At 35.4% G+C, this 21567-nt stretch overlaps 1 protein-coding gene across 1 annotated transcript in view; it reads left to right on the forward strand.

Annotated features, from left to right (window-relative positions):
- The window catches only part of SHCBP1L (SHC binding and spindle associated 1 like), a 44527-nt gene extending 24412 nt beyond the window's left edge, over positions 1 to 20115 (forward strand). Inside the window, exons 7-11 of the mRNA XM_055319030.1 lie at positions 10729 to 10834; positions 16663 to 16816; positions 18010 to 18260; positions 19127 to 19249; positions 19864 to 20115. Coding sequence (XP_055175005.1) covers positions 10729 to 10834; positions 16663 to 16816; positions 18010 to 18260; positions 19127 to 19249; positions 19864 to 20115 — 886 coding nt within the window. The remainder of the gene's footprint in view (positions 1 to 10728; positions 10835 to 16662; positions 16817 to 18009; positions 18261 to 19126; positions 19250 to 19863) is intronic.
- The last annotated feature ends 1452 nt before the right edge of the window (positions 20116 to 21567 follow it).

The raw sequence follows: 21567 nt of genomic DNA on the forward strand, positions 1-21567 counted from the left end.
AAACCAACTGGATGTAATCACAAGAATGGAAGAAGCAGAGGAACAAATAGGTAATACAGAAGATAAAATTATGGAAAATAATGAAACTAAAAAGAAAAGGGAAAGAAAACTATTAGATTACAAATATAGACTTAGGGAACTCAGTGATTCCACAAAGCACAATAACATCTGTATCATAGGGGTCCCAGCAGAGAGAAAAGGGGGCAGAAGGTTTATTTGAACAAATTACAGCTGAGAATTTCTCTAATTTGGGGAAATAATTAGGCATTCAAGTCCAAGAGGCAAAGAGAACTCCCCTCAAAATCAATGAAAACAGGTCAATACCAAGACATATTCTGGTGAAACTTGCAAAATACAAAGAGAATTCTGAAAGCAGCTAGGGACAAAAAATCCTTAACCTACAAGGGTAGACACATAATGTTAGTAGCAGATCTGTCTACAGAAACTTGCAGGCCAGAAAGGAGTGGCATGATATGTTTAAGGTGCTGTATGGGAAAAATATGCAGCCAAGAATACTTTATCCAGCAAGGCTGTCATTCAGAATAGAAGGAGAGATAAAAGAGTATCCAAGACAAGCAAAGACTAAAGAAGTTTGTGAACACTAAACCAGGTCTGCAAAAAATATTAAAGGAGACCCTTTGACTAGGAAAGAGTAACCAAAAGCAATAAAGACTAGAAAGAAATGAGACAATCTTTAGGAAGAGTGACTTTACAGATAATACAATGGCACTAAATTTGTATCTATCAGTATACATCTGATAGATAGATAGTATCTATCTATCAGTATACATCTCTGAATGTAAATGGACTCAATACTCCAACCAAAAGACATAGGGTATCAAAATGGATTTTAAAAAATCCGTCGATATGCTGCTTACAGGAGTCATTTTAGACCCAAAGACACCTCCAGATTAAAAGTGAGGGGGTAGAGAACCATCAAAAGAAAGAGGAAGTAGCCATACTTAGATAAACTAGAGTTTTAGAAAAGACTGTATATAAAAAATATATATAGGGGATCCCTGGGTGGCGCAGCGGTTTGGCGCTTGCCTTTGGCCCAGGGTGCGATCCTGGAGACCCGGGATCGAGTCCCACATCGGGCTCCCCGTGCATGGAGCCTGCTTCTCCCTCTACCTGTGTCTCTGCCTCTCTCTCTCTCTGTATGACTATCATAAATAAATTAAAAAAATTAAATATATATATATATATTAAAAAAAAGAAAAGACTGTATAAGAGATGAAGAAGGACTCTATATCATTATAAAGGGGTCTGTCCTCAAGAAGACCTAACAGATGTAAATATGTATGCCCTCAACTTGGGAGCAGCCAAATATATAAATCAATTAATAACAAACTTAAACTAATTGATAATAGTACAATAGTGGAGACTTTAGCACCCCATTCACAGCAATGGACAGATATCTAAGGTCAACAAGGAAACAATGCCTTTGTTTTTTTTTTTTTTTTTTTTTAAAGATTTTATTTATTCATGAGAGACAGAGAGAGGCAGAGACACAGGCAGAGGGAGAAGCAGGCTTCATGCAGGGATGTGAGACTCGATCCCGGGTCTCCAGGATCAGACCCTGGGCTGAAGGTGGCGCTAAACCACTGGGCATGCAAGTTGCCTGGAAACAATGCCTTTGAATGACACTCTGGACCAAAGGAACTTCATAGGCATATTTAGAGCATTATTTCATCCTAACCCATCAGAATATACATTAGTTTTTAATGCACATGGAACATTCTCCAGAATAGATCACATACTGGGTCACAAATCAGGACTCAACAAGTACAAAAGGATTGAGATCATACCATGCATATTTTCAGACCACAGTGCTATGAAACTTGAAGTCAACCATAAGAAGAAATTTGAAAAGACCACAAATACATGGAGGTTAAAGAACAGCCTACTAAAGAATGAATGGGTTTCTCGTGAAATTAAAGAAGAAATAAAAAAAAAACATGGAAGCAAATGAAAATTAAAATATGACAGTCAAAAACCTTCTGGAGGCAGTAATGGCGATCATAATAAGGAAGTATATAGCAATATAGGCCTTCCTCAAGAAGCAAGAAAAGTTTGAAATACACAACCTAACCTTATACACAAAGGAGGTGGAAAAAGAACAGCAAATAAAGTCTAAAACCAGCAGAAGGAAATAGTTAAGATTAGAGCAGAAATAAATGATACAGAAACTGAAAAAATAGTAGAGCAAATCAATGAAACCAGGATCTGGTTCTGTGAAAGAATTAACAAAATTGATAAACCCCTAACTATACTTATCAAAAAGAAAAGAGAAAGGACTCAATAAAATTAGGAATGGAAGAGGAGAGATCACAACCAACACCACAGAAATACAATTAGAATATTATGAGCAATTATATGCCAAGAAATTGGGTAATCTGGAAGAAATGGGTATATTCCTAGAAGCATATAAAGTACCAAAACTTAAACAGGAAGAAATATAATATTTGAACAGACATATAACCAACAAAGAAATTGAATCATTAATTAAAAAATCTCCCAACAAACAGGAGTCCAGGGCCAGATGGCTTTCCAGGGGAATTCTACCAAACATTAAAGAAGGATTAATACCTATTCTCCTGAAGCTGTTCCAAAAAATAGAAATGGAAGGAAAACTTCCAAACTCATTCTATGAGGCCAGCATTATCTTGATCTCAAAACAAGACAAAAGACCCCACTAAAAAGGAGTATTATAGACCAATATTCCTGATGAACATGGATGCAAAAATTCTCAACAAGATATTAGCTAATTGAATCTAACAGTAAAAAGGATTATTTACCATGATCAAGGGGGGTTTATTCCTCAGCTGCAGGGGTGGTTCAATGTCCACAAATCAATGTGATACATACACCGCATTAATAAAAGAAAGGCTAAGAGTCATATGATCCTCTGAATAGAAGCAGAAAAAGCATTTGACAAAACATAACATCCTTTCATGATAAAAACCCTAAGGAAAGTAGAGATAGAAGGAACATACCTCAATATTATAAGCCCTATATGAAAGACCCACAGTTAATATCCTCTGAGAGTTTTCCGCCTAAAGTCAGGAATACAGGGATGTTCACTCTTACCACTGTTTTTCAACACAGTACTAGAAGTCCTAGCCTCAGCAATCAGACAACAACAACAACAAAAAATGCATCCAAGTTAGCAAGGAAGAAGTAAAATTTTCACTATTTTCAGATGACATTATACTCTATATAGAAAACCCCAAAGACTCCACCAAAAAACTGATACATTAATTCAGCAAGTTGCAGGATATAAAATCAACGTACCAAAATCTGTTGCTGTTCTATATACCAATAATGAAGCAGAAGAAAGAGAAATCAAGGAATAAATCCCATTTACAATTGCACCTAAAACCCTAAGATACCTAGGGATAAACCTAACCAAAGAGGTGAAATATCTGTACACTGAAAACCATAAAACACTATGGAAGTAATTGAAAAAAACACAAAGAAATGGGAAGACATTCCTTGTTCATGGATTGGAAGAACAAATATTGTTAAAATGTCTATACTATCCAAAGCAATCTACACATTCAATACAATCCCTATTAAAATAATACACAGCATTTTTCACAGAGCTAGAACAAATAATTCTAAAATTTGTATGGAACAACAAAACCCCCAAATATCCAAAGATTTTGAAAAGTAATGGCAAAGTGGGAGGCATTACAATTCTGGACTTACAGCTGTATTAACAAAGCTGTAATCAAGACAGTAGGTACTGGCCCAAAAACAGACACATAGGTAAGGAGGAGGATAGAGAACCCAGAAGGGTACTCACAACCGTATGGCCAACTAATCTTCGACAGAGCTGGAAAGAATATCCAGTGGAAAAAAGATAGCCTCTTCAACAAATGATGTTGTGAAAACTGGGCAGTGACATGTAGAAGAATAAAACTGGACCACTTTCTTACACTATACACAAAAATAAATTTAAAATGGATGGAAAGGGCAGCCTGGGTGGCTCAGCAGTTTAGTGCTGCCTTCGGCCCAGGGCATGATCCTGGAGACCCGGGATCGAGTCCCGCATCAGGCTCCCTGCGTGGAGCCTGCTTCTCCCTCTGCCTGTGTCTCTGCCTCTCTCTCTCTCTCTCAAATAAATAAATAAAATATTTTAAAAAAATAAAATGGATGGAAGACTTAAATATAAAAGACAAGAAACCATCAAAATCCTAGAGCAGAAAATAGGCAGCAACCTCTTTGACCTTGGCTGCAGCAACTTCTTACTTGACAGGTTTCCTGCCTGTGCCAAGAGAAACAAAAGCAAAAGTGATTAGGACCTCATCAAGATAAAAAGCTTCTGCATAGTGAAGGAAACAATCAACAAAACTAAAAGGCAACTGACAGAAGGGAGAAGATATTTGCAAAGGACATATTGTATAAAGGGCTAGTATGCAAAATGTATAAGGAACTTATCAAACTCAGGGCACCTGGGTGGCTCAGACAGTTGAACATCCAACTCTTAGTTTTGCCTCAGGTCATGATCTCATGAGTCATGGGATCAAGCTGCAGATCAGGCTCCATGCTCGGTGGGGAGTCTGCTTGAGGATTGTCTCAGTCTCCCTCTCTCCCTTCTCAGATAAATAAATCTTAAACACACACACACACACACACACACACACATCAAATTCAATACCCAAGGAACAATTCAGTTAGGAAATGGGCAGAAGACATGAATAGACACTTTTCCAAAAAAGACATCCAGATGCCAACAGACATGAAAAGATTCTCAGTCACTCTCATCAGGGAAATACAAATTGAGGCAACAATGAGAAACCACTGCACACCTGTCAGAATGGCTAAAATTAACTCAGAAAACAACAGGTGTTGGCAAAGATATGGAGAAAGGGGAACTCTTGCATTATTGGTGGGAATGCAAACTGGTGCAGCCACTATGAAGAAGAGTTTGGACATTACTCAAAAAGTTAAAAACAGAACTACCCAAGACCCAGCAATTGCACTACTAGGTATTTATCCAAAGGATATGAAAATGCTGATTCTAAGGGGCACATGTACCCCAATATTTATAGCAGCACTATAAAGAAGAGCCAAATTATGGAAAAAGCCCAAATGTCCATTGACTAATGAATGGATAAAGAAGATGTGGTGTGTACACACACACACACACACACACACACACACACAGAGGAATATTACTCGGCAATTAAAAAGAACAAAATCTTGCCATTGGCAAGGACATGGATGAAGCTAGAGAGTATAGTGCTAAGTGAAATAAGAGAGACAAATATAATTTCCCCCATATATGGAATTTAAGAAACAAAACAAATGAACATGGGGAAGAGAAGGAAAAATAAAATAAAAACAGAGAGGGAGTTAAATCATAAGAGACTCCTAAATATAAAGAACAAACTAAGAGTTGCTGGAGGGGAAATGGGTGATGGGCATTAAGGAGGGCACTTGTTGGGATAAGTACCAGGTGTTGTACGTGGGTGATGAGTCACTGGATTCTGCTCCTGAAACCAGTGCTGCACTGTATATTAACTAACTTGAAATTAAACTTTTTTTAAAAAGATGCATATTGCAGTCTATAGAGAAAACACTAAAATATTTTTAAAAATAATTGGTGAGAATAGATAAAAGTGGAGCCCAAAATGCTTAACTAAAACTAAAAGGTGAAATAAATAAATAAAAATAAATAAATAAAAATAAAAGAGGCAGAAAAGGAGGGAAAAATAAAGAACAAGTACAACAAACAGAAAATTAATACAGGTATGGTAGATATTAATTCCACTACATCACTAATCACTTTAAATGCAAATGGTTTAAATATATAAATCAAAAGATAGAGATTGCCATACTGGATAAAAAGACAAGATCAACTGTATGCCATGTGTAAGAAATCAACCTTACATATAAAGGCTTGGAAATGTTAAAAGTAAAGGGTCAGAGAAAGATACCGCATACTAACACAACCATTAAAAACCTGGATTAACTATGTTAATTTCAGACAAAGCAGGCTTTGGGAAGAACTGGTTAAATTATCAGGAATAAATAAGGCATTGCATAATGATAAAGGAGTCAGTTCTCCAAGAAGACATAGCAGTGCTTAATGCTTAATGTGTATACACCCAACAACAGAACATCAAAATATGTGATGCAAAAACTGATAGAAATGCAAGGACAAATAGGCAAGTCCACCATTATAGTTGGGATATTTTAACATCCCTTTTTGCTTGATAAATCAAGCAATAATAAAGGATAGAAGCAAATTCCTCAAATTGATAAAGAACATCTACGAAAAACCTACAGCTAACCTAATACTTAATGATAATTATAAAACTAGATGCTTTCCCTCTAATATAACAAGGCAAGGATATCTTCTCTTATTACTCCTATTTAATATCATGCTGGAAGTCCTAGATAGTGCAATAAGACAACAAATGGAAATAAAAGATATATAGAGTGGGAAGGAAGAAATAAAACTCTTTGCAGCTGACATAATTTTCTACATAGAAAATCTCAAAGAATCATCATTGTCAACAACAACAATAAAACCCTGGAACTAATAAATGTGTATAGCAAGGTTAATATCCAAATATCACTTGATTTTTTATATGCCAGCCACAGTTTGAAATTTTAAAAATATCGTTTATAGTAGAACCAAAAAAAGAGAAATATTTAGGTATAAACCTAACAAAATATGTATAGGATCTATATGAGGAACACTATAAAACTATGACAGAAAAAATGTAAATAAATGGAGAGATATTCTCTGTTCATAGATGGGAAGTCAATATTTTCAAGATATCAGTTCCTCCCAACTTGATGTTCACATTCAATGCAATTCTAATGAAAATCCTAGCAAGCTATTTTGTAGGTATTGGCTATTTTTAAAATTCATATGGAAAGGCAAAACGCCTACAATAGCTAACACAGTACTGAAGAAGAATAAAGTGAGAGTACTCACATTAACCAATTTTAAGAATTATAAAACTACAGTAATCAAGAAAGCATGGTATTGGTGAATAGACACAAAGATCAATGGGACAGAATAAAAGTCCATGAATAGATCTACACAAATAAAGTTGACTGGACTTTGGCAAAGGAGCAAAGAAAATTCAGTGGAAAAAGTATTATTTTTAACAAATGGTGCTACAGAGTAATTGAACATTCATATGCAAAAAGATGAACCATGAAAGAAAAAATTGAGAAATTGGGCTTTGTTAAAAAATAAAAACTTATGTTCTGTGAAAGACACTGTTAAGGGAGGCCTGGGTGGCTCAGCGGTTGAGCATCTGCCTTTGGCTCAGGGCATGATCCCAGGGTCCTGGGATGAGGTCTCACATCAGGCTCCCTACAGGGAGCCCGCTTCTCCCTCTGCTTGTGTCTGCCTCTCTCTCTGTGTGTCTCATGAGTAAATAATAAAATCTTTAAAAAAAAAAAAGAAAGAAAGAAAGAAGAAAGAAGAAAGAAAGAAAGAAAGAAAGAAAGAAAGAAAGAAAGAAAGAAAGAAAGAAAGACACTGTTAAGAGAATTAAAGACAAGCCGAAAATTTGAGGAAAATATTTGTAAAACACATATCTCATAAAAGGCTTGTATGTAAGAGATGCAAAGATTTCTTAAAATAATTCTGAGTAACAAACAGCCCAGTTAAAAATGGACAAACACTTCTTTTTAAGTTTTTTTTTTTTTTTATTTACTCATGAGAGGCACAGAGAGAGAGAGAGAGAGAGAGGCAAAGACACAGGCAGAGGGAGAAGCAGGCCCCATGTAGGGAGCTGAACGTGGAACTCTATCCCGGGTCTCCAGGATCAGGCCCTGGGCTGAAGGTGGCACTAAACCGCTGAGCCACCAGGGCTGCCCCAAAATGGATAAACATTCTGAACAAACATCTCACCAGAGAAGATATACAGATGGTTAAAAAGTCTATAAAAAGATTCTCAACATCACTGTCATTAGGTAATTGCAAATTGAAGGAATGAGATATCATTACTTATCTATTAGAATGGTTAAGGTCCAAAAACAAAACAAAAGCAGAAATAAACAACACCCCCCCCCCCCCCGCCGACAATACCAATTGTTGGCAGGGGTGTGGAAAAACAAGAACTTTCATTTATTCTTGATTGGAATGCAAACCAGTGCAGCTTCTTTGGAAAATAGTTTGGCGGTTTCTCAAAAGCTAAATATAGTCTGAACATATGAATCAGTAGTAGTGCTCCTAGTTGGCATTTACTCACCTAAGTTGAAAATTTACATACACATAAAAACCTACACAGCAATAAAAAAAAGAGGGCAGCCCGGGTGGCTCAGCGGTTTAGCACCGCCTGCAGCCCAGGGCATGATCCTGGAGACCTGGGATCAAGTCCCACGTCGGGCTCCCTTCATGGGGCCTGCTTCTGCCTCTGCCTGTGTCTCTGCCTCTGTGTGTGTGTGTGTGTGTGTGTGTGTGTGTCTCATGAATAAATAAATAAAATTAAGAAAAAATATATTACTAAGGAATACTCCAAGCAATTATATGCCAGAAAATTAGATCACCAGATCAAATGGACAAAATTCCTGAAAAGAAACTGACTGAAGCCAAAACAGAAAACCTGAGTGAACCTATAGCAAGTAAGGGGATTGAATTAGCAAATTAAAAACTATCCACAAAGAAAAGCCAGAGACCAGATGTCTTCACTGGTGAATTCTACCAAACATTTAAAAGATTAACATAATTTCTTTACAAACTTCAAAAAAATCAAAGGAAACACCCAATTCATTCAGTAAGGCCACTATTGTTACCCTCATACTGAAACCACAAAGACATCACAAGAAAAGAAAACTACAGAATAATGTCCCTTATGAATATAGATGCAAAAATTTTCAATTATATACTACAAACCTGAGTCTAGCAGCATATTAAAAGGATCAGACACTATGACTAAGTGGGATTTATCCCAGGGTTGTAAGGTTGGTTTAACATATGAAAATGAGTCAATATAATACACCATCTTAATAAATAAAAGACAAAAGCCACACCTCAATAGACAGAAAAAGAATTTGGCAAAATTCAATGCTTTCATGATAAAAATTTTCAAAACTGTTGGAATAGAAGGTATATTTCTCAGCCTGTTTAAAGCCATCCATGGAAAACCTTTAACTAAATCCTACTTAGTGAAGGAAAGGGTGTTTCCCCACTAAGATCAGGAAGAGGATAAGGATGTCCATTGTTACCACTTCTACTCAAATTGTACTAGAGGTTCCAGCTGGAGCAACAGGTAAGTAAAAGAAAAGCTTCCGGAGGGAAAAGAAGAAGTAATAAAATTGTCTCTGTTTGCAGAGGAGAGGATTTTGTTGTATACAGAAAATTCAGTAAAGGAATACTGCTCAGCAATATAAACAAAATGCTGATACACAAAATACCATGATGGATCTCAAAATAGACTGAATTAAAAAAGCTAGACACAAAAGAGTACCTCATATTATTTCACGTTAAAGTTTCATTTTAAAAATCCAAGAAAGGGAAATCTATGACAAAAAGTAGATCAGTGGTTGCATGGGAATAGTTTTGGAGGACTGACTGCAAAGATGCATGAAGGAACCTATCAATGTGATGGGAATGTTCTATATCTTGATCATTGTGATTGAGTAAAATGGGTATACACATTTGTAAAACCTTATGGAATGGTTTACTTAAAATGAATGTTATGTAAATTATACCTTAATAAATTTGATTTAAAAAAAAACCACTGATATATACTTTTGATTTTAAAACTAGGATTGCTTGATAAACTGTATTTCCTGAATTTAGGATGCTGTACTCTTTGAGCAGCTACTGATAAAGTATATGGTGAAGAAATGTGTGAGTAGTTCTCTTTCTCAAGATCATAACCACTTGCTTAAATAGGTATAAAAAATGCTGAATGGGTTTACTTTTGAAATGTTCAGTGGAACTTTTGAAGCTGAAAAACATTGGTATTAAAGCTGCATCCCATTAGCATCAAGAAATAAAGTGCTACAGAGAACCCAAAATATGACACCTAAGGAGATTATTAGTAAAGCTACATCAGTTGGTAAAGGAATCCCTTTCAGCTGATAATAATGATAAAAATTATACTCAAACTTTCTTTTGTTGACACATGATTAAGAGATAGGAAACAGGGATTGTAAGGAAGAGCAGAAAGAACAGAAAGAGTGCAATTAATTAGAAGTGCTCAACAGCAAACAATAATAATAAAAAAAACACAAGTCAGAGAGAAGCTAGAATTGCTCTGTTGGGAGGCCACAGCCAACATATCTATGGATACCATATCCTTTGAAACAAAACACTATTAGTTGAACACAGTATCTAAAATTGGGCATGTCCCTAAACATTTTTATGCCTCAGTATCATAGGCATAACCCACCTTTGCTTTGTTGTGAGTTCACAATGCAATGGACTATGAAAGCACAATTAAGAAAATTTCCTACTGTATTTGAACAGTTGATGTGAAAGGTATTGATTGTAATGGTTATGTATATAGATTTTCAGGTACAAACAATGAAAATGAAAAGATTTTAGAGTTTAAGGACTTAAACACGTAGTCATCTAAAAGATTTTAATCATTTCATTGCTCTCAAGTTGCTCATTGCTCTCAAAGAGCTTAAAATTAGTGAAACCTACTTCTCAAAGATGTTTGGTGCCAAGTTTTATTTTCTAAGTAAGTATAGCTTGAGTCTTTTTCAGGTTAACTTAATCATAATCAATGTTTTCAACTCTAGAGTTCATGGACCTTTCTTTCCAAGAATTCTGAGGCGCAGGAAGGGAAAAAGAGACTTTGGAAAGACTATAACACATATTGTGGCAAAAGTCATGACTACTGACATGGTAAGAAATACACTTTATCTCTATTTGTTCATTTAAGTTGCAGTTGTTTATAATAAAAAAGGAAGCTCTTTGAGGGCAGGGTTCTTGTCTGATATTAATGTCTTATTTTTCCTATTACATCCACTTCAGTGATTAACATAGAATAGATACTAAATAAATAAATGTCAACAACTATTTATTGAGTACAAACCTTGTTGCTAGGTACTATGCTAGTAGTACGGGAAGGATAGGAGACAAATATGAGAAAGACTGCATTTGAGGGAGATATAATTTTGAACCAGATCCACAGTCTTGCTGCTTCATAGATTTGAGAAGTTTGAATTATGGTGGAGATATGGACATGGAAATAGGCAGTTACAGACAACACAGAATGATAAAAGTATGACAGGAATATGTACAGAATGCACATAGGACAGGTATATAAGTCAGAATGAGGAATTATGGTAATGCTAGCAGGAAGAAATAACTCAGCAGAAACCTGAAAGATGAGAACATAAACCAGCCCAAGAGGGAAAAATGTTTTAAGTCAAAAAGTAAATATTTCCATCTCACTTGATGGCTCATTAGTATTTCACAGCTCTCTCCTTGAAACATTCTTTTCTGTTGTCTTCTATTACTGTACTTTTCCTGATTTTCATTCTCTGTAATTTTTTTTCTCCTTCTGTCTTCTAAATGCTTGGTACTTACTTTTTTTCTTTTTTTCTATTTTTTTTTTACTTTTTTTCTTTACACTATATTACCCTTAAGTGATTGATCTGATCTGATCTCTTCCCATTACTTTGCTTATATATACTGATAATCTAAAATGTGTATCCACAGCCCAGATTTTTGTTCTTTTTTTTTTTTAAGATTTTATTTATTTGAGAGAGAGAGAAAGAGCATGAGCGGGTGGTGGGATGGAGGTAGGGCGGAGGGAGAGGGGTAGGGAGAAGCAGACTCCCCGCTGAGCAGGGATCCCTTGACAGGGCTCCATCCCAGGACCTTGGGATCATGACCTGAGCTGAAGGGAGATGCTTAACTGAGCCACCAAGGCGCACCTAGATTTTTGTTCTTAGCCCCAAACGTTCATGTCCCACTGCCTATTGGTCATCACCACTTAATTATCTCACAAGTACATCCTCTTCATGCTAGTAGTGTATTACATTATTTTTTTTTGTTTTGTTAAACTATCCCTGAATTCCTAGAATAAATCCCACTTGATCAGAGTATGTAACTATTTTAGTATGCTGTTGAGTTTGTTTGCTAGAATTTGTGTTGTTCAAGACCTCTATTTCTTTATTGACCTACTGTCTAGATGTTCTAGTTATTACCGAAAGAGGAGTGCAGAAATCTCCAACTAATTGCTGTTGAATTGTTTCTCCCTTTAATTCTGTTTGCTTCATATATGTTGAGGCCTCATTGTTTGGTGCATTTATGTTTGTTATATATTTTTGATAAATTTTTTTGTCAATAAATGATGTCCCTTTTAGTCTCTGGTAACAGTTGTTAAGTTAAAATAAGTCTGTTTTGCTTAATATTAGTAAAGTCACCATAGTTTTGTTGTTGTTGTTGTTGTTTATTGTTTGTATGGAATATATTTTTCTATTCTGTCAGTACTAACTTGTTTGCATCTTGGGTTCCAAAGTAGATTCCCTTGTAGAAATCATATAGTTGGATCATATTTCTTTATCCGTTCTATCAGTCTCTGTCTTTTAATGATAATCCATTTACATTTGAAGTGACTACTGATATGGAAGATATAATACTGATATAAATACTCTGCTCTTATATAGCTTCATTTCCCCCATTGCTGTTGTCATAAATTACATCTTTATACATCATCTGTTCATTAACATGTATTTATGTTTATTATTTAATGCATTGCTTTTTTTAAATCACTAGGAGGGACACCTGGGTGGCTCAGCGGTTGAGCACCTGCCTTTGGCCCAGGGCCTGATCCCAGGGTCCCTGGATTGAGTCCCACATCGGGTTCCCTGTGGGGAGCCTGCTTCTTCGTCTGCCTGTGTCTCTGCCTCTCTCTCTCTGTCTCTCATGAATAAATAAAATCTTAAAAAAAAATAAGGTTCATATTGCCACCACCCCATGCCTGCTCCAGCACCAGCAAGCCACAGAAACATGGGCTGTTCTTTCCACAGCTTCTGCCAAGCTGGGGAATAGGAGATGGTAGGCAGGTAGGCAAAAACAACACTTTTTTTTTAAAACCAAATTTTAACAACTTCTTCATTAAGCACTTCCTTGGTTGCTGTGTTTAATTAGGTTTCAGAGTTCCAAAAATGTTGATTATGGAGTGCCAGGGTGGCTCAGTCAGTTAAGCCATCTGCCTTTGGTTAGGTCATGATCCCAGGGTCCTGGGATCAAGCCCTGCATCAGGCTCTATGCTCAGCCTGTTTTTCCCTCTCCCTCTGCCTGCTGCTTTGCCTACTTATGCTCTCTCTGTCAAATAAATAATCTATTTTTTAAAAAATGCTGATTCTGTCATTTTTTCCAACTTACTATTTGCTTCAGTGGAAGAACCAATTTTTGGAGCTCTTTACTCCACCATTTCCATGACATCACCTCTCTTTTGTATCATTCTCTCTTCTATTTTCTTCTTAAATGCATTGAGATGTATTCAGTTGTTTTAAATAACAAAACAATGTATCCTAAATACCATACCTCTATCTCTTCTATTGCATAGGAAAACCTCTTGAGATATTTATCTGTACTTGTCTCTTATTTCTTCCCATTCATACCTCTACTCACAGTGATCTTATTTCTGCCTCCAGAATACCAGTGAAAATGCTCTTGTTGCCAATGTGGGATCAAACTATGGCTAAATGCAGCAAGCACAACACAAGGATTACCACCATCTCCTTTAACCTTTCAGCATCTGACATTATCAACTACGTCTTCCTTTCATGACATCTTGGTCTTCTGATTTTCTCACTACCTCTCTGGTTACTCCTCAGCTTTAAGTTTGTGTGTGTGTGTGTTTTTTTTTTTTAAAGATTTTATTTATTCACTCATGAGAGACACAGAGAGAGAGAGAGAGAGAGAGGCAGAGACACAGGCAGAGGGAGAAGCGGGCTCCATGCAGGGAGCCCAATGTGGGACTCAATCCCGGGTCTCCAGGACCACACTCTGGGCTGAAGGTGGCACTAAACCACTGACCCATCCAGGGATCCCTGAGATATTCTTTTATTTCTATTCTATACATGTTCTTCAGCTTTTTCTCCTAGAGTGCTATCTTTCCTTCTTTATATAATCTTATAGCTAATCTTATCCGTTCCTATTTTATATGTAAACAACTCCAAGATCTTTATGCCTCGTCAAACCTCAGTCCCATATTCTAAGATTGTATTTATTTGACAGTGAGAGCAAGTGAGCACAAGCTGGGGGAATGGCAGAAGGAGAGTTTGGAAAAGCAGGCTCCTTACTGAGCAGGAAGACCAACATGGGGCTGATTCTAGGACCCTGGGATGATGAGCCAAAGGCAGATGCTTAACCAACTGAACCACCCAGGCACCCTCAGTCCTATATTCTAGACTCTAATGTGCAGTCTACTAGATACTTTTACATAGAGACTCCACCAGTATTTTAAAATAAATGGCACCAAAACTAAACTCATGCTCTCCATCAAACTCCTCTATTGGGTTTCCTATTTTCATGAATAAGAAAAATGAGATGGATTCTAGAGTTCTTCCAAATTTTTTTTTTTATGGTTTGCTGATTTAATAAGGATTGAGTTTCAAATATATCTGGGAAAAATGTTCATTCTTGGTTATCAAAGGGAATTTAAATGAGGCAGTGAGGATTTTTGCCTATTAAGGTGGTAAACATTTTATAAAGTTATTATTTTTTAATAATAAATTTATTTTTTATTGGTCTTCATTATGCCAACATACAGAATAACACCCAGTGCTCATCCCGTCAAGTGCCCACCTCAGTGCCCGCCACCCAGTCACCCCCACCCCCCGCCCTCCTCCCCTTCCACCACCCCCTAGTTCGTTTCCCAGAGTTAGTAGTCTTCTATGTTGTCTCCCTTTCTGATATTTCCCACTTATTTTTTCTCCTTTCCCCTTTATTCCCTTTCACTATTAATTATATTCCCCAAATGAATGAGACCACATGTTTGTCCTTCTCCGACTGACTTATTTCACTCAGCATAATACCTTCCAGTTCCATCCATGTCGAAGCAAATTGTGGGTATTTGTCATTTCTAATGGCTGAGTAATATTCCATTGTATACATAAACCACATCTTCTTTATCCATTCATCTTTCGATGGACACCAAAAGATACCCCACACTGATGAATTTGCAGCAAAATGAGTTCTCAAACCAAATTTTAATTGGTTAAACTTTTCTGGCAACTTAGCAATATGTATCCAAGAAATAACTAGAGATATGCGTAAGGATTTATTTGGTGTAGTATTTTCATTTTGAAAAACTGTAAAGCATCTAAAGAGTAATGCAATCAATTATATTATGATATGTCCGTATAATACATTTTATGTAATCATTAAAAATTAGGCTTTGAAAAATATTTAAAGACATGGGAAAATAAGATGTAATGAAGAGTCAGGGTTCAGGGGTACCTCGTGGTGCAGTTGGTTAAGCATCTGACTTGGTTTCAGCTTAGGTCATGATCTCAGGGTTGTGAGATCTAGCCCCACATTGGGCTCTGCACTCGGTATGGAGTCTACTTAAGATTCTCTCTCCCTCCCTCTAAAATAAACTTTTTTTTTTTAAAAGTCAGGATTCAAAGCCATGTTCATGTATGGTATGATATGTTGGTATTACAACGAAGATATTCATGGGAAAAAGACTAAAAGGAAATATCTCTATAAATACATATTTAGGTCCAGATTTCCGCTTTTGTTATCTTTTCATTTTTTATGTTTTTCTTATAACCACTTTTATAAGAAAAAGGATATATGAGTGATAATGCCAAACTATTTGTATTTGAACAAAATAGTAGATATTTTCTCAGGATATATTTTTAGTTTTCAAATTTAATTTGAAAGTTCCTCACTCTTCCTAATAATGAAGTTCTTCTCCCCCCCTTTTTAAAGATTTTATTTATTCATGAGAGAGAGAGAGAGAGAGAGAGAGAGAGAGAGAGGCAGAGACATACCCAGGCAGAGGAGAAGCAGGCTCTCACAAGGAGCCCGATGTGGGACTCAATCCCAGATCCTGGTATCACACCCTGAGCCAAAGGCAGGAGCTCAACCACTGAGCCACCCAGGCATCCCTCTCTCCTCTTTTCTATTCTCAGTGCAGACTCTTGGTATCTTTTTAGTTATACAATATTTAATATATAAAGTTGTATTGATTTACTAAAATTATAGGATTAGCTCGAGTTAAAGAAAATAAAGTAGTAGACTGGAAAGAGACCTGGTGTCATAAAGATCTGGATCTAAAAATTTGCTTAAGCACTCACCAATTCTATGTCCTTGGGCAAATCATTTCATCTCACTGAGTTTCAGTGTCCTTCACCTGATAAAGGGATACTACTACTTCCCCTCCAAGAACTATTGTGAGGCTTGGGAGGTAATATGCTAAGTTCAAATTCTGCCTTCTGGCAACAGTCTTTAAAATTAAAAATTTTTAATGTCTGTAAAATTATTAGTGATTGTAAAGAAAATCCCATATCACCATTTCCTTAGTTGATGGACTGAAGATATTTGGAACATTTAATGAACACAAATACATACAGTATTTACAGTGTATTACAGTGTAATAAACAAGGTAATTCTTTGAGAAAAGCACATTACTGATAACTCAACTGATTAAAATGACATGTTTCAGTTTAATTCATTGTTAAAAATGTACTATTTGTTCTTTTCAGGTAAAGGACTTATCTTCAGACACACTTCTCCAACAGCATGATGATTTAGATTTGGCTTTGGATAGTTGTTATAGTGGAGATACAGTAGTTATTTTTCCAGGAGAATATCAAGCTGTAAATCTTGCTTTACTGACTGATGACATCATTATAAAGGGTTAGCAGGGCATTTTTTGCAATCTTTTTATAGCAATGTATACGGAAAAAATGTGCATTAGAAACATGATTTACAAAAAAAAAAAAAAAAAAAAGAAACATGATTTACCTAACACAAAAATCCCTACGTACCTTTTAAATTAAGATTTTCTCACCTGTTCATGAATACTATCTGTACAGGTGACCTCATTTGGACATAATGTACCAGAGTGAATCAATGAGATTACTACTTCCCCATGATAATGTAGCAGTATAAGCAGATTCTAAAAAGATCAAAACCAGAAAAAAAAAAATCCTATTGGTAACATTTCTAATTTGCTCCATCTATATTTTTAGCCAAACTACTTTTTCTATCTCTATTGCACTTATCACTTTAGTAAGTAAACCCAAATGTAAGGCTATATTAAAATATATTCAAACATTTTCTCAGGTCAATTCACACGCAAATTTGCTAAAATAGAAGAGTTTACTAAATTTCTTTTAGGTTCTGAACCTCTTTAGTAATTTTAATCCTGCCCTTTGACCTTGAAGTTGGGATATTCCCAGTCAGGCCAAAAGAAAAGAACCAGGTAACTTACGCTTTTTTGCCCATCAATTCAAAAATTGAGCAAAAATTCACTAGATCTTGATAACTAACCAGTAGTATTTGCTGAACTGCATAGGTAATAAGGACTATCCTTGTCATTTTCAAATTTCATAGCTTTCTGGAAGATTCAATCCTTATTTTTGGGTTGATTTTATATTTAGATGATTGCTTTGGCTACTCTAGATCAAAATTGTGGATATGATTAATCTTGTAACCTCTAATTCACAAGTCTCTGACAATCTTTTTTAGTTATGGTAATTTACTATGGTTTTGAAATCAGGTTATGGTTAAGACAATTTTTATATCTTAGACATTTTGTAAATGACTGCTGATTATGTAATAGGAAATTGAGAAAAATATATTATGGAATGAGTATGTTGACTAAATACATAGGTACATTTGTATTGACAATAAACCCAGATTCTTCCATCATGGCATCAAAATATGGACAAAAGATTAAAGTATCTAATTAGTTAACAAGTAGATAATTACATATATTACTTATTAAAAATATATGAAAAGGACAATTAGTAATAGCAAGTATTATTGCATGACTGAGGGACTTTAAACTTTGGGATTACTGATTTGTTTTTGTCTCTATGAATCAGGAGTTGGAAAGAGAGAGGAAATTATGATTACTTCTGAACCGTCTCATGACAGTTTCGTGGTGTCTAAAGCTGATAATGTGAAGCTAATGCATCTATCTTTGATACAACAAGGGACAGTTGATGGTATTGTGGTAGTGGAGTCTGGTCACATGACTCTAGAAAACTGTATATTAAAATGTGAAGGAACAGGAGTGTGTGTTCTTACAGGGGCTGCTTTGACAATTACAGACAGTGAAATAACTGGTGCCCAGGTATTCCATTTTATAAAAACAGCTTTACACGATAGTAGATAACTATGAGTGATCTTAATGTGCAAAGGACAACAATTACTTTATCTTTGTATGGAGTTACAATCAAGCTTAGAATCTGGTAAAGGTCAAGTACAGAGCATCATAGCACATGTAAGAAAAATGAACTAAGTCCAAAGTAAAGAATCATTAGCTTTAAGTGTGATTTTTTTTATAATCTAGGAATTGGCAGCTACAAAACAGATCATGAGTCAGTTAACTTGTTAACAGATTAGTTAAAAATAAAAGAGTTCAAGTCTTCAGATAAGAATCACAGAGCATTAAAAGATTAGAAAATTGAGGGATGCCTGGGTGGCTCTGTGGTCAAGCATTTGCCTTTGGCTCAGATCATGATCCTGGGGTCCTGGGATCAAGTCCCAGTATCAGGCTTCCTGTGGGGAATGGAAAGATTAAAGAATGAAAATAATAGTATCCTTTTATAGAATGAATTTCCACTAAACTGAGGAAGTAGATGTTAGCAGCATTAAGGGACTTAGAATACATATAAATAAATTTTTATAACTATTTGAAAGAATTGCTTAAAGAGATTTTTGGCTCCCTCCTGATTTCACTTGGGTGGGAGAGCAACGTGACTCAATGAGACTATGTGACCTAACACTCCTTCTAGGCCCAATGATCTTCTAACACAGGTAATACTAGTTTTCAACACTTTTAAACATTATTTCTACAATAAATCATTACCTGAATTATATTTTTGTGTAACTTAGTGTTTTGTGAGTACTAATATAGAATTACAGTGTTTGTATCTAAAGAAAATTTTGGAGAGGTACATGTGTTTTGAGATTGTTTTATTTGCTTTTAATTTACAGGGTGCTGGTGTTGAACTGTATCCTGGGAGCATAGCCGTTTTAGAAAGGAATGAAATTCATCATTGCAATAACCTCAGAACCAGTGACAATTCAAAAAGCACCTTGGGTGGAGTTAATATGAAGGTATTCTCATATTTCTTAATATACAGTTGTTATAAGAATTAGAATTATCACAAAAATACTAAAGTATTACTTCTAGACAAAGTTTAAATGTTATCATTGATTTGGAAAATAGTAAAGATAATTAAAATATGGTTTAAATAATGGCTGCTATAAAACAAGTTTAACCTTCTAATTTAATAGTTTCAACTTAAATTCTTAGTGAATAGTTTTCCTTTTATAAAAATGTTTTAGATTTTTCATTGGGTGGATCTGTTATATTATGCTTTGGAAAGTAAGGCAAATAAAAAAATAATGAATATATTAATAAATATTTGTCTTACTTTCAAGATTATAAGCTAACCAGTTAAAATAACCAAGTATAATAGCAATAATTTATAAGTGAAGTGCCTTCCAATTCCTTTCTACTTCTGTAAGTTCTACCTTTCTAGATTCCTCTCTAGACTTAATGTAGTTAATGAAGTTTTTCCCTAGAACTGTAGGTTACATATAATTATTTGAAATTACTTTTGAGATGCAGTTGTTTTAAAGAAATGTGTAAACCCAAGAATTCTAGAGTTCATATCTTATTTTTATAAAAATTATTGAAAAACTAATTTCCTTGAATAATTTAACAGGTTCTTCCAGCACCAAAATTGAAGATGACTAATAATCATATTTACAACAACAATGGCTATGGTGTAAGCATTCTTCAACCAACTGAACAATTTTTTATCGTAGCAGAAGAAGCCCTCAACAAAGGGGCAGCTTCAGGGGATAAAAAAGAGGACAGTATGCTCTCCAGAGTAATGCAGAATCTGAACCTAGAGATGAACAACAATAAGATAGAAGCAAACTTGAAGGGGGATATCAGAATAGTCACAAGTTAAAGCATCTGGATTTATGTTTTATATTTCAGATATTTGTTTAGTAAATAATTCTCATATCCCACAGAAATGGTAGCTTTAATTAAATTCAAACCCTATTAAAACTATTAAGCATTCTAAAGCTTTCATTGGATGATTCATTTTAACTTTTTAATATAAGTTGAGATATAATTCACACACTATAAAATTCACCCTTTTAAAGTATATAGTTTAACAGTATTTACTGTTTTTAGTTATATAGACCCCACCATCATCACTATTTAATTCCAAAACAAATGTGGTTTTACTTTTTTTCAAATGTGGTTTTAAACATTGTTTTTGATACTCAGTCCAGTAAGAAGCATTAGGTGTTCTATGCAGATAATAGGAAAAAATTAAATTTATAGCCAATTCCTGATTCATTCCCGTTTATCTGTGTTAGGAACTGGAATTAGGTAAGAAAGCACTGTAGCACTCACTGTATTTATATAGAATTAGGTTCAACTGTAGGAAACAAGGAAATCCAGAGAGGTAAAGAATATAGAAACAGATTTCTTCCTCATATTCAAGGCCAGAGGTAATCAGTATAGGGTTAATCGATGTTCCGTGTTTGTACTTAGTGTAGGTAGCTGTCCATGTTAGAAATTCAAATGTTTTCTATCTTGTTTTACCACTGTAGGGTTTCCCATTCAAAATCACCACATGGGCCAAGATGGCAATTGTTGCTCAAGCCATTATGTTTAAATTCCAGCCAAGCAGAAGGGATAGGACTTTCCTACAAAGTTACATTATTCCAACTTTCATGCCTCCCTCCCGCCATGAGCTAATTACATGGCTTCACCTAATTGCTAAGAATTTTTTTTTTTTTTGAGTCTTTTAATTGGACTGCTGTGGGTCCTCTAAAATAGGGCGTTTGTTTTCTAAGATAAAACCAATGGTCTTTTTCACAAAGAGAACTCGTATACTGATTTTAGCACACAAAAGGAAATAAGCACTCAGGCTCACTTATTTTCCTTCCTCAATTTGCCTTTTACTTCATGTGATCCGTAGCTTAGCAACATGTAACTCAGGTAACACAACCTAACATGTCATGTTATCTAAGTTACAGGTCACTCTGTGTTGCCATAGAAAATCTGTTGAGGCTGGGTTGAATGGTTGTTTTTCAGTTTCATCAATGGCCTTTTCATGTATTTTTTACACATGAAATAGTCTTGTTAACTGGGTGACAGGAGATAATTTTACTTATTGTCATGGAGGCTTGAACAACAGTAGTCTTTCTATAATGAGTTTAATGAACTGTAAGAGGGGGGATTTTCCTTTCCAGTCTTCTTCACCTCCCAGTTTTTGGTTTCAGGAAGAGGCAAGGCCATAGACAAAGATAGGATCTTTTGAGAGGGAGCAGAAAGAGCAAGAGCTTTGCATGAGCATACTGCTCACTCACAAGTCATTTGCCTTTTTATCTGTTGCCACCGTTGT

Source organism: Nyctereutes procyonoides, unplaced genomic scaffold (assembly GCF_905146905.1).
Source record: "Nyctereutes procyonoides isolate TBG_1078 unplaced genomic scaffold, NYPRO_anot_genome, whole genome shotgun sequence".
In the NCBI taxonomy this organism is placed as follows: Eukaryota; Metazoa; Chordata; class Mammalia; order Carnivora; family Canidae; genus Nyctereutes; species Nyctereutes procyonoides.